The following is a 13,801-nucleotide window of genomic DNA, read 5'->3' on the forward strand; positions in this document are numbered from 1 at the left end:
CAAATGTCGTGCAATAAAGTTTATTTATCTATTCATATTCTTGCGTTGGGATGAACAGGTGTTCTATGTATGGGTTTCGGTCCGGCCGTGAGGTTCGGTCCGGCTGTCATATTTGGAGTGATGATGCAATAACCAGGCGTGGCCTAAAAACTACGAATAATGTGCACAAGAAGTAAACTATGTCACTCTTCACCATCAGCGCGCGATGATCAAGGAATTCAATTGCCTGCATGAAATTGAAATTGCACATAGGTAATAGGTATAAAACTTACATTTGGAAAAATTTGGGGCGGAGTCGGGACCGATTCCCACGGCGGACCAAATATTATACAAAGGGCCGTGATATTCTGTCCGCCTTTGATAAAACGCAGTAACTTTCCGCAACCACTTCTGAAACTGCTTGAATGGCAATGTGATGACGTCCGAGTTGATAAACATACGCGGATCCAGAGGCAGAAATTGTTAGTTCGGGGTGCGGCACAGATATGACAGGCATGCCATCGCTCTCTGCGATGTACATGGCGGAATAGTGAAGTTGCTTAGTTGTAGTCTTCCGTCGCCTCCTCCATAATTGTACGGCTGGTAGGGAATTCGATTCGCATTTAAGAGTGACTGTCCTTTGGTAAGTGCAAATTATGTCATAAATTTCCAGTCTCATAACTAGCTTCGTATTTTGTTACTGACATATCATGACATGAAATAGTTTAAAGCCTCCAACAAGCCTGCCATCTCGGTTGTGAGGAACTTTATATCTGGCAACTTGTTCATATAGGCCAGTGGTCAACAGGCATTCATATAGAGTTTAAGATACGAAGCAAAAAACAGCTGAGTGGTATATGATTGATGACCCTGTAGAATAATGGACCTGAAAAATTCATCGGTATTCATTGTACCACAAATGTCATACACAGAAACACTCTCTTGGTAACGTGGAATTGACTCTATGCAGTTCCGGCACAGCATATAACGCCTGAGTTTAACATGCGGTGTGCCATGAATGTTCCGAGTTTTGCCGAACCATAAAGGGTTCTTTCTATTTTCTATGTCTGTATTAAATATATATATATATATATATATATATAAAGAGTACTTGTTGTAACTGTCAGACTAACAGCTGGCTACAAAGTCAATGACTTTCAATTCCTTACTAGAATATGCAGAAAATTGTATTTTAGTCCAATTGTATAATGGTGATGCATTTTACCACTTTTCAGAAATGCATTGTACAAAACAACTCCAGTGCCTATACAAGTGGTACTTTGAGCCCCTATATGTGGATGTCCCTCAGTCTGCCCAAAAGGAAATTGATTGATTAGCCACATCAATTGGATTTGTTGTGAACTTGGAAATGTTTGATTACCTTCGCCAGAATGGCTACGGTTATTTTTTGGGCTTGTGCGTCCGTCCGTCCGTCCGCCTGCTAACAATATAACTCGAGAAGCCTTGGATGGATCCTGATGATATTTGGTAGGGGTCGGGAAAACGAGGGTCAAGTTCGCTAATGGGACCCTAGCGGCTTGCTAATGTACTGCAGTGGAACTTCCATTTTTGATATCTCATGTTCTTGACATGCTGTGGTCGTGATTTTTGAGTGGTAGATAGCCAGAGAGTAATATTTAGAGAGTAATTGCTGTGAGTTTGAGCCCCCTAGCGGCTTTTATGGAACTACAGGCACCGGTTTCCTTTCAAACTTTAGACGAGAATGACTCGAGAACGTGTTTACGGATCGACAAGATTTTTGGTATGTAGATAGAATGAGTGATGACTTACATAACCTGATACAAATTATGCAAATCAACAACGAATTTGCATAATTAATGCAGAAAGTTTATAAATCCACTGCATTCAATGATAGGACTTTCAAAATTGTCACATATGTAGCTGGGAAGGAGAGAAATGTTAACCCGGTTAGCATAGGCGGGGATGGAGTCACTTTCCTAACGATTGAAAGGAAACATACTGGTTAATGTGTACAAGGCAGTTCGCAACAAGGCCCCGCCCTACTTGCAGAATATGTTTAAATGAATTTCACCACCTGTACTACACAGACGGACACGGTATGCTACAAAGCAGCTGTCGGAATGGGACCCGTACATGTTGACAGTATCAAAGGTTCAGGTTCAGTCCTTCAGAGGTAGTCTGCAGTTCCAGGGCCCTGCGGTGTGAAATGAACTATCTCCCGAACAGAGAAAACCGACAAACACTGACAGCAAGAACGGACTGATGCAACAGTACTGTTAGCAGGACATTGGTACCTTTTCCCTTAAGTTATGTGCGTAGTTGCCAATTACTGTATGTTACCTGTGACAGCAGGGATGTATGCAAAATAACCTGGGGAAAATAGCATAAATTTGAATTTATCCAGTTCAAGGTCTGTTCGAAATTGGTGGAGAAGGGGTGCAGACTTTATTTCAGTTTTTTCCATTTTACCTTTCAGTCCCACAGATCTGTCTGATACTCAAGCCCCCTTCACACGAGAGCACGTTATTCCTGTCAATTCCTGTCAATTCGTACTGTATTCTAAACATTCTTACTGCATTCCAGATATTCGTCCCCGTTCTTTTGGCTAGCTCGAAAGTTGTCAAATGTCAAAAACTGTCGAGGTGCATTCGAAGTGGAGAAATATCGAATGGCATTCCAAATGGATTCTAAGTGTTTTCTAACTATTCTAACTGCAGTTCGACCGCATCCTAACTGTAGTTCGACCGCATCCTACAGCATTCCAACATTATTTGAAACATTCTTATCTTATTCGATGGAGAACCGAAACGGCAAGCCACTTCGAATCCTGCCCGAATGTGGCCAAAAGAGTATCTGGAATGCAGTACGAATTTCTAGAATGCACTACGAATTCCCAGGAATAGAAAAGAATTTTAATTCTGACGGCATTCTGGCTCATTCCTTCTCGTGTGACGGGGATATAAAAACCACTCGGAATGGCCCCGAATGTGGCACGAATTTTGCAAATACTTCATTCCGGCTGGTTCTGCTTGATTCCTGCTAATTCGGTTTCAGTGTGAAGGCCCTATCACCCAAAACGGATGCATACTTTAATAGAAAATACGATAGATGAGAAAATATGAGCGTGTTGACGGATCGTCATGAAGTGAAGACCTACATGAGATACTAATTATGCGAATCAACAGCTAATTTGCATAATTAATGAGAAAGTTCGATGTTCGGATTTGTTACGAATCCTGTGTCAGATCCGCCTTTATTAATATTGCCATAAATACGCATTTGCCAGGATTCGTGCAATGTTCAATGAAAGGCGGACCGATTCTCACGACCCTTCTATAATATTTGGTCCGCCGTGAGAATCGGTCCGCCCTTAAAGTCTTCCAAAATGAAGTGATCTATGTGATGAAGATGACTTTTATTAACATGGACATCTCTATGTGAGTCTTGACATTGCGATTCAAATTGTTTCAGAAGTGGTTGCGGGACGTTATTGCGCTTTTCTGAAAGGCGGACCAATTCTCACGACCCTTCTATAATATTTGGTCCGCCGTGAGAATTGGTTCACTCTCAAAGTCTTCAGAATGGAGTGATCTATGTGATGATAATGACTTGTATTAAGTCGGGCATCTCTACGTGAGTCTTGACATTGCGATTAAAGTAGTTCCAGATTTGGATGCGGAATGTTACTGCGCTTTTCTGAAAGTCGGACCAATTCTCACGATCCTTCTACGAGGGGGTTCAAAAAGTCATGCAACAGGTCTTACAACAGGCTCATTTTTTCATGGAATGAGTTGAAATTTGGCACAAAGGTAAAGGCGTATATCATCTTGAGATTGAAATATCTCAATTTGTTTTTCAGATTTTTAGGAGCAACTTAGTTGATTTCAAGATGACCACACCCTTGAAAGCTTGTCAGAACATCAGTTCCTCTAGATCTGACCATCTTATAACTACTATAGGAAACTAAAATTGTATCTGTATAATAGTGAGTGTCTCTTAAGGTTACATGCCGATTTTCATTTCTGAACGCCCAATGGTTCGTCTTGTACAGCTGCTAGAATGGATTGAGTTGCTACATTGCAGGCAATTTGAATAATAGCCAAATACGTGGTTTGTTGATTAAAGGGCTGTGTACACTGCTTTTTCATTAACTAAAAGATACTAAATTGGCACAAATATTAACTTTTTAAAGACCAAGAAGTGTGCGAATTCTGAGTCCTCTCAGTTGATGAATAGGTCGACTACGGAAATTTTAATCAGCTCACCCCTGATCAACGACCCTGACAACCGCCATCATATATTACTTCACCCCAGGAACGAAAAAATTAAAACTTCAAAAGAAAAAATAGACATGTGGCATGACGAGAAATGCAGCTTTACACATATGCAGTTTCACTTTCTTACAATAGACACAAGTGAGTCAATGACATTATCAATTACACGTTAACTACCAAGGGTGTGGTCGTCTTGAACTCGACTCAGTCACTTAAAAAATCCTGACAGACAAATTGAGATATTTCAATCTTAAGATGATAATATTATATGCCTATATCATTGTGCCAAATTTCAACTCATTCGATGAAAAAAATGAGCCTGTTGTAAGACCTGTTGCATTACTTTTTGAACCACCCTCGTATAACATTTGGCCCGCCGTGAAAGTTGGTGCCCCTCCCACTATCTTGCAAATGGAGGGAACTATGTGATGACCAGGGTCTTGTTAACTCGGCCATTTCTACGTGAGTCTTGTCATTAAGTTGGAACATGTTTCAGAAGTGTTGGCGGAACTATAGGGCAAAGTTGTCGAGCAAGTTGTCGAGCAATCGTGATTCGTGATTGGAAGATTCCCATTGAATGCAGGTATATCCATTAGGGTAATTCATTATTGGTTGCGCATTGTACGGTGCAATGGCCTAGTGGGAAGAGTGTTCGCCTTGCATTCGGAAGGTCGTGAGTTCGATCCCGGCCGAGTCATACCAAAGACTATAAAAATGGTACATGCTGCTTTCTCTGCTTAGCACTCAGCATTCGGGAAAAAGTATGGAAGCTGAACACACACCACTACCAGTGGACTAGCCCCCTGCTGTAGTGATTGCGTTTTGTGTGGCCCAGGGCTAACGAAACAGAGATGGGCACCGCCCTATGCGCCAGAAATGGGCACCGCCCTTGGCGCGGGAAGGGTTTAACTTTAACTAATTGTACGGATGGTGGGGAGTGCAGACAGAAAAGGGGAGGTATGGTAGAAAGGTAACAACTTAATATTACCCAACAACCTCTGCATGTATCCTGTTGCACACCCTTTGAAAGCTGAATCTCAAAATAGCCATTTACAAATAGTGCCCACCCCACGGGCGAAAGAACTTCTAAATACTGCACGTTAGATATGTCAGACAGAACACATTTTATTTTATAATTGTCCCCTCTACGATCAAGGAAGAAAAAGCCAACAAATTCTATACTAATCTATCCAACTTTACATAAAACTACAGCTCTCCTCCGATCACAGAACCCACACATTACAGGAAAAGTGGGATCCTTCGTCTTCCACTGTCTCAGAAAAAGAAGTCAATAAGTTATATGTTAGAGTTATCGTCTAGAACAAAAAAGCTGCTTACTATATTGTTTGCGCTCATACCTTCCGCCCCCTTTAAAGCCCCCTGAAATTTGTCCTTGGGAGTTATACGAAAGGCTAAGACGCCTTTTCCCATAAATCGAACGGTCCCAACAAGGTATCACTCAAAATTGTTAAAATGTTCGCAGCTGAGTTTAGCGAAGTGTTAGCCCACATCTTTAATTCATCTTTAGAAGAAGGATGCGTTCCCACTCAATGGAAGCAAGCGTCTATAACACCTGTTTCTAACAAGACACCAGCCACTTTTGAAACTTTGAGACCAATATCCTTAACTTCAATTTTCATTAAAACCCTTGAGTCCTATATCACTCAGTGGGTACTCCAGAATGTTGCCAGAGTGGTGGATACAAACCAGTTTGGTAACAGGAAAGGGATGTCTCATTATCTCACTAGCTTAAATAACTATACATTTCTTGGTGCCGAAATCCCTAGAGGTGTTCAAACAATCTTACTAACTGAATCTAGTAAGGCTTTCGATAGGATAAATCATACCAAGTTGATAGATAAAATGATTGCCTGTGGTGTACGGACGTCCATTATGCCATGGATCTTTAGTTTTCTTACCAAACGAAGTCAGTGTGTCCGATACCACAACAAATGCTCAGATTTAAAAGAAATTTCTTCTGGAGTGCCACAGGGCACTAAACTTGGTCCGGTTCTATTTTTGATATATATTAATGACGCTCTGAAAGACGATATCTTAAACCGATACAAAAAATCCATGATAGCACTTGTCCCTTTCGGTGGTACCAAAAAACCCTCTGGCCCATGGACTAGTTGATGTCTGTGTGCGAGAGTCGACTTTATAATGAAGCGTGCCTAATCCAATCCTCACTTGACCAACTCAATACCTGGGCGACTAGAAATGACATGATTTTAAACAGCGAGAAATGTATTCTCATGACCTTTTCATTCATGAGGAACTGCCCTCCACCCCACAATATCTTACTTGCCGGAAAGTCCCTTAAGTATACAGAACCTGCTTGTATTCTAGGCCTTTGGTTATCTAGTAATCTAAGATGGGAAAAACATGTAGATGTTATAACCAAAAAGGCCAGCTCACGACTTTTCTGGCTAAAGAAACTAAAAAAACTCCGGACTCCCTGTTCAAGACCTCTGTGATTTTTACCAAGGTTATATTCGCCCGACCCTTGAATATGCAGCTCCGGTCTGGCACTCAAATATCACAACGCAACAAGTATTGAAGATAGAACGTATACAGAAGCGAGCACTCAGAATAATCATTGGATCCCAGTATGTATGTGACAACAGCGCCCTTGACAATTTAGATATGCCGTCCTCGAGGAAAGAAGAGAAACCCTTAGCCTAAAATTCGCGAAGTCGCTACTCAACGACCCAACTTTCCGGCATTGGTTGCCTCCTACCCTCTTGCCAAAACAAATCGGTATAAAATGAGTCTAATTCCATATTTTGCAGCCCTAGTTAACAAACATTCGAGTTGACCACAAGTTGAAATCTTCCATCACCATTGTCAACTACTACTCTGCAGTAATAGCTATTTCAGTTATTACTCTGCAGTAATAGCTCATCTGTATTGTCTTACGGTGTTGATGTTAGTCTTATTACTATGCTTTTTATTTCTATTTTAAGTTTTAATGTACCTGTGTGTATATTCTAATTTCCTGAATATGTATTCAGCGCGCTATGTATTGCGCTGCCATGTATTCAGCGATTGGTTGCAATCAATAAACTGTCATTATTGTATGTCCGTCAATTCATCACTTGCAATAGCTTTTGGGCAGAAATTTGCAATGGATGTTGTCTGTCAACAAAAGAACTCAAGGACGCCGGCTGGATGGATTGGTTCCATACTTAGTAGTGTGTTGGTGGGGTGTGACAAAAGCTGGAAATGATTAGATTTTGGGCCGCATAGCGGCTTCCCTTGGTACTGCAGCGGAACTTCCGGTTTTACAATTCGTGTTCTTAAAAAGCCAATAGATAGCTCTTGTGCTCAAAAAGAAGTGACGTACGGTTTGTTCCCCTAGCGGCTAGGTTTGGAATTGCAGGGGCATTATTGTAAAAACGTTCTGAAGAGAATAACTCAAGATAGGAATAACGGATTTTCATGAATTATGGTATATAGGTAGCTTAAACCAAACTGTGCAAAATGAAATACAAATCATGGAAATTGTGTGTACATTTGCATAATTAATGAGGATACTCTATTTTAGCCGTTTTTCAATGTATCTGAAGAAACGAACGATGGACTGCAATCATCTCAGATATGCAGGTAGCTTAGGCAAAGATATTCATAATGATATACATATTATACAAGTGAAGAATGAATTTGCATAATTGATGAGAACACTGTATAATTTCAATATTTTCCATAACTGGACTTCAATAAATGTAATTTATGATAGATGGAACATTAACAGATACCAAACATGCAAACAATAAACAGATTTGCATAATGTCTGCAAAATTGCAAAATTGCTTGATTATGAATTGGAATTTTATTCTTTGACATATGTAAGTTAATCAATGATGAACATCACCATGCATAAATTATGTAAATGTCTATTTCATAAATCTACAAAAGCTCTAGATATTTCATGGAGGAACTTAAGTTCGCGGGGATTTAAATTCGAAGTAGCTGGAAAAAGGACTTTTCGTGGTGGTTTTAAGTTCGCGGTAGCACCATGCACTGTAGTCTCTTAATGCCATGGAAAATGTTCGCGGTGATTTTAAGTTCGCGGTGAAGCGGCCACCGCGAAAACCGCGAACATTAAACCACCGCGAAAGTTTCTGTATTTACAGAATGAGGTCGCCGAACTCTAGTTATAGACATATTTTATGTAAATATATTCCAGACAATAGTGGGTACATTTTTCTTTGTAGTGAATTGGACCATTGTTGTGAGTACATTCAAGTCACAAGTTTTCAAATACTGAATCAGGTCCGGGTTTAGGTCCGGACCTGGACCTGATCCTCTGGACCTGAACCGGACATGGACATGAATGTTCTGTATAATTAGTATTCCATTGTGCAAGTCATCACTGAGGCTATCTACATACCAAAAATCATGACGATACGTCAACACGTTCTCAAGTTATTCTCCTCCAAAGTTTAAAAGGAAACCGACGCCTGCAGTTCAAAGAAAGCCGCTAGGGGGCCCAAACTCACAATAATCACTCTGTTTCCAAGGGCTATATACCACTCAAAAATCACGGCCACAGCATGTCCAGAACATGAGATATCAAAAATGGAAGTTCCACTGCAGTACATTAGCAAGCCGCTAGGGTCCCATTAGCGAACTTGACCCTCGTTTTCCCGACCCCTACCAAATATCATCAGGATCCATCCAAGGCTTCTCGAGTTATATTGTTAGCAGGCGGACGGACGGAAGGACGCACAAGCCTAAAAGATAACCGTAGCCATTCTGGCGAAGGTAATTGAATTAACATGAACAATTCTTCATTTGATTTTTGCACCAGGTAGATGACGTCATCAAATCTTTATTGCCCTATAATATTTCTATGAAACTATATTTTTGATGTGCATAAAGCTACCAATGTACTCTTAGAATTAAAAAAGATTGGGCCAATATAACGTCGTCCATATTTTGCAAACAAATCAAACCTATGATTCTTTCATGCCCTGCTGTCAATACCCATCGCAACTACACTGCTTTCCTAACTTATTAATGAGAAAACATTGGAAAGTCATAAAGCCAAGTTAGGCAGGGAAGAGACCTTAAACTGTGAAGGAATTATACAAAATTTTCAGTATTTTGCGTTCATAACATTAGAGCTGACGAGAAACACACAACGTCATGCTCATGTGTTCAATCGAGGGAGATCAATAGCATATGCTTAGGCTAATTAGTCGATCATTTGTTGCCAATACACATTCAATATCATTAGATGTTATAAAGGTGTGAAGTGAACGAGGTGCTAATCAGACCCCCCATGTAGTTAATCGTTTTATGGTTCGGTTGCTGTTTTAAGAACTCGGTTGCTGTTTTAAAATTCGATTGCTGTTTAAAGAACTCGGTTGTTGTCTAAAGAACTCGATTGCTATTTAAAACTTCGATTGCTGTTTCAAGAACTCGGTTGCTGTTTAAAACCTCGGCTGCGATGTGCAGGACTCGGTTGCGATGTAGCGACTCAATTCGACTGTGATGTTGCAACGGTTGCGACTTAGCGATCGCCTGCGATGTCAGGTAAGTATGCTGTTTCTCGGCGTTAACGACAATCGTGTTTTCGAACCGCCAAAACGCGACCGAAATCCGAACGAAAACACGACATAGACATCGGCACCCTCTATTATACAACCGAGTTCTCGATCTTAAAAAAGCACTCGTCCGGCCGTCAACTTTACTAAAGCCAAACTTTGTGTGCCGTACGACGAGTGGCGTGCGTTGCGGACTCCCTCCCTGGTCTTGCCAGTCGCTCCCCACGTTTTCAGAAATACGTAGCGGACGTGGCCTCCCAAAAATACGCACGGACAAATTGCACGTACGGTGGGTTGTGCCCTTAGCTTAAATTAGCGTTACAAGCAGGGTGTGAATAATGCTTAAGTTGAACTTACATAGGAAAAACATGACGCTCATCAGTATAGAGGTTATCCACGCCGTCTCCGCTGAGCTAGCCTGGAACTGTCGGCTGAACGTCAGGAAGAAAACTCCGAGGGAGCGGAAGATTCCCGCTGTACAGCCGCTGACGATGAACCCGCCAACCACCACCATCCAACCCCAGCCGCCGTCCGGGGGCAGGGGGGAGCTCCGGGGGGTCGGGATCGTCATGATGTCTGCTCCAGGGGGTCTAAGTTAAACCTGGAATTTAAAAGCAGAGATGTCTTTATACATTACTTTTTTTTTACTTAGTTTTTATTGTAATACTGCATTTCAGCAAAAGAAGGCTGCTACTGTATGATGTATATTGCAAAGGCGCAATAAACCATTCATTCATTCATTCGCTGTGTCACTGACGAAGGATAGTGGATTCTATCCGAAACGTCTGACCGTTTCAAAAACCATATCCAGTTGCCTGAGTAACTACCTTTTGGCGTATCTTATTACCTGGATGTCTAACCTACATCGACGCATTAATTCCTTCATTTTATTCCTGTAGTCCTATATAAATTCAATTCTAGTAAACCAATATGGGAAGCATCAGGTCCTCGTTTCCGTTAATCACTTGATGTAAAATCCTCACTAGCTAATTTAGTAAACATGAATTTACAATGTGATGGCTAATCTCCAAGTAGATCCTTGGTCGCAAAATCCGGACGGTTTCTGACTGGGACAGCAAGATCTAACCCATTGGGGCAGGCAGATCTTGGGCCCAGTCAGAAACTGTCAGCATTTTGCCACCAAGGATCTGCTTGGAGATTGGTGATAGATAGATAGATAGATAGATAGATAGTTTATTGCGTAGCAATTGCATGAGTGACAATGTAGGGCAATGTATAGACAACAAAAGTTACAGTCTAAATGCTACACATATACGTTATACATGTAATACAACAACAATTTCAGTTTCTACAGAACTAGAGGTCTACAATCCATCGAGTAGAATCTACGGTAGGTAACAAAGAGAATAATTACATACATCAGATTGAGTATTTCTATAATACCACCCATTTATACCACATTATGAGTCCGAAAATAGAAACATTCTGAGAAAACCTGTGAAAATTTACTTGATTTATACACGGGAAACAGCCCTAACACATTTACAACATTGATTGGAAAGGGCAAGAACAGACACCCTCTGCTAGCCTGTTTACAAACAACAAACTGCACCAAGTCCCAAGGTTCAAGGTCGATTAACTGCGCTGTTTAACACTGCCTTTTCTTTCTCCACTTGATTTATTTTCTGTCAATTTCACAGGGATTTAAAATGCTCTGTAGGCCTTGGCTTGTATCACAATGTCTCCAGCAACGTACAAAACCTCATTTTACAACAGAAAATGTTGCTGTTGTTGCAATTTTAACGTTACACATTAATTTGTGAGAGGGCATACCTTTGTAACAGAACAGCACGGCTGACCAGGGTTCAGGTACGGGTTGAACTCTAAGGTTAGGTCCTATTATTTCCAAACCGGGGCCCGGTCGGGATGTTTGCGGAAGCGAAAAATAAAAGGGATTTATCAAGAAATATACACAAGTTATGCTTATGACTTTTTTCTTAAAGTTCTGTGTCTTTCGTTACCTTTTATATCATATTTTTTTCGTTTCCGAAAGCTACCCGGCCGGGCCCCAAGTTGGGAACTGGGACCTAAGCATATTAACCAGTGTACGTAAAACCGCACTGGAGCGGCGACCTCGCTGTTACCGAGCGATGCAGTGACAAACCGCTCGACGACTATCATAGAGAGAAGGAATCGCTTTGTGTGTTTTACGGTCTTACTTGTACATTTTGCATAATATTCCAAAACTAGGCTAAAGAGTTACACACATCCAATTTGGGTCCGAGCAAGGTCGTAGCGCGATCGCCGTCTAGGGGAACAGGGACCTAAACCTGAGCTAGCTACATGTATGTCGACTGACTGACTGACATGTATGTCAAGGAGATGAGGGCAGTTTTGTCTACATGTCGTGTGGAATGCGGTTGTAATCGGAGCATATCGACCTGAGCCTGAACAATAGCCTGCCGGGTATGAGTCTGTCACCTGTCTGATTCGGGTGTTGGAGGGCGCTGAAGTGACTCGCCTTCCGATGGGCAAATGACCTTCTTGACGAAGGTAGCTAGTCCAAACCTTCCTACGGGGGCATCAGATTTCGACAAAAATAGAATAATTGACCAGGAAAGTCCCCCGCTTGGACCACAGAAGGGGTTTACTCACTCCAGCTAAACCCCCCTGACAAATGTTCTTGCTATATATCCAGCGTTGTCTTGTAGAAACTAGTAAACTACCCGCGTGGGTCCCCACTGCCGCACTGCTTTGGTAGTGAATTATAATAGAAGGCTACAAATATCATACTTTGCATGACCATGATGAAACAACGGTACCAAGAAAACGTGGCAGTACTGTTTTAAAGTGAAGTTGCTACGCACTGAGTGACCCGTGACGGAAAACAAAGGGAAGCCTTGAAACACATTACATGTCACCTGTCAAATTAAAACACCGCCATGAACACAAAACGCCACTTCAGTACGTGTCACACCTATCACACTCTTACCCTCTTTCAGTCAAGTAAAACAGCAAAGGGCACCGTTATGATAACAAACTTGGTTAAAGTCTGCTATGAGCATGAGAGCTGGCAATGTACAGTTTTCTTTGTCTACATGAATGCTGCACTTATCTGGAAATCTTAGCACTCGGCAATGCAAGAATATACTTATGATGTCTGCATTCCAACACATCTGTATTAAAACATTCACCTTCCAAACTTAATGACAATTTCTCTGTAAAGGTACGCACCTCATACGTTCTCTCTTGCGACACGTACAACAACTTACCTGAAGATCTATGCCCGTCACCTCCGACTTCTCCCCGACGACTCACGGCCAACACTGTGGAGTCGGAGTCACGACCATCGTATCGAGGCAACAGCACCAGAGGCAAGAAACATCCACAACGTCATGCATTCTCCACCATTGTCATTCGGCCCTTGAAACTCGCTCACGACGCTAAACTGTACATAGTAGCTGCAAACACCACTTGTTTGTTAGGGGGTGTGCCTTCGCATGGTTCAACCCGGAAGACGGAGTCACCGCCCAAGTTTTGTAGGAGCCACGGAAAGTTTTAGGTACATTCGTGATTAATTTTGCACATCGACTGTGCCGGCAAGAATGTCTAGGCTATTCTGCTGTTAAAGGTCTTTTCGGGTTAGCCTTGTACAGATGTTTCTTGACTCGGTGTATGGCATATTGTTATTTTTAAGGGACAGTATGCGACAATACCCCTGGGTATAGTGGTACGACCCGATGACCCTTTGTTGACGCTTCGTCGCGCATGTAATGTTATGATAACATAGTTTCCTATTTATCATGCGTAGCTACAGGTTCTCCGATATGAGTGATGCGGAAATCGCCGTCTGGAGCCTAAGGCTTCAAGCCGGCTATGGCGCCCGCCCCAGAACGGGCGCTTGTACCCCACCAAAATGGCCATCTGTCAGGGTGGGCGGGTGGGTCGCTTAGGCTCCAAAGGCGTACGGAGAACCTGTAGACTGCAGTGATCTATTCCTCCGCTGTGCTTTATAGAGTGGGTGTGATGACGTCACCCATATCTCTCAACCAA

General features: G+C 41.9%; 1 protein-coding gene across 2 annotated transcripts in view; it reads right to left on the minus strand.

Annotated features, from left to right (window-relative positions):
• The window catches only part of LOC118409499 (monocarboxylate transporter 13-like), a 29,692-nt gene extending 16,438 nt beyond the window's left edge, over nucleotides 1-13,254 (minus strand). Inside the window, exons 1-2 of one of the 2 annotated variants that reach the window (XM_035810560.1) lie at nucleotides 13,021-13,254; nucleotides 10,145-10,388 (exon numbers count right to left, since the gene is read on the minus strand). In XM_035810560.1, the coding sequence (XP_035666453.1) occupies nucleotides 10,145-10,358 (214 nt within the window). In that variant the 5' untranslated portion in view covers nucleotides 10,359-10,388; nucleotides 13,021-13,254. Of the gene's footprint in view, nucleotides 1-10,144; nucleotides 10,389-11,581; nucleotides 11,658-13,020 lie in introns of those variants that run through there. The other variant, XM_035810561.1, reaches the window with a different exon arrangement.
• Nucleotides 13,255-13,801: the final 547 nt, after the last annotated feature.

Source organism: Branchiostoma floridae, chromosome 2, assembly GCF_000003815.2.
Source record: "Branchiostoma floridae strain S238N-H82 chromosome 2, Bfl_VNyyK, whole genome shotgun sequence".
NCBI classification, from domain to species: Eukaryota; Metazoa; Chordata; class Leptocardii; order Amphioxiformes; family Branchiostomatidae; genus Branchiostoma; species Branchiostoma floridae.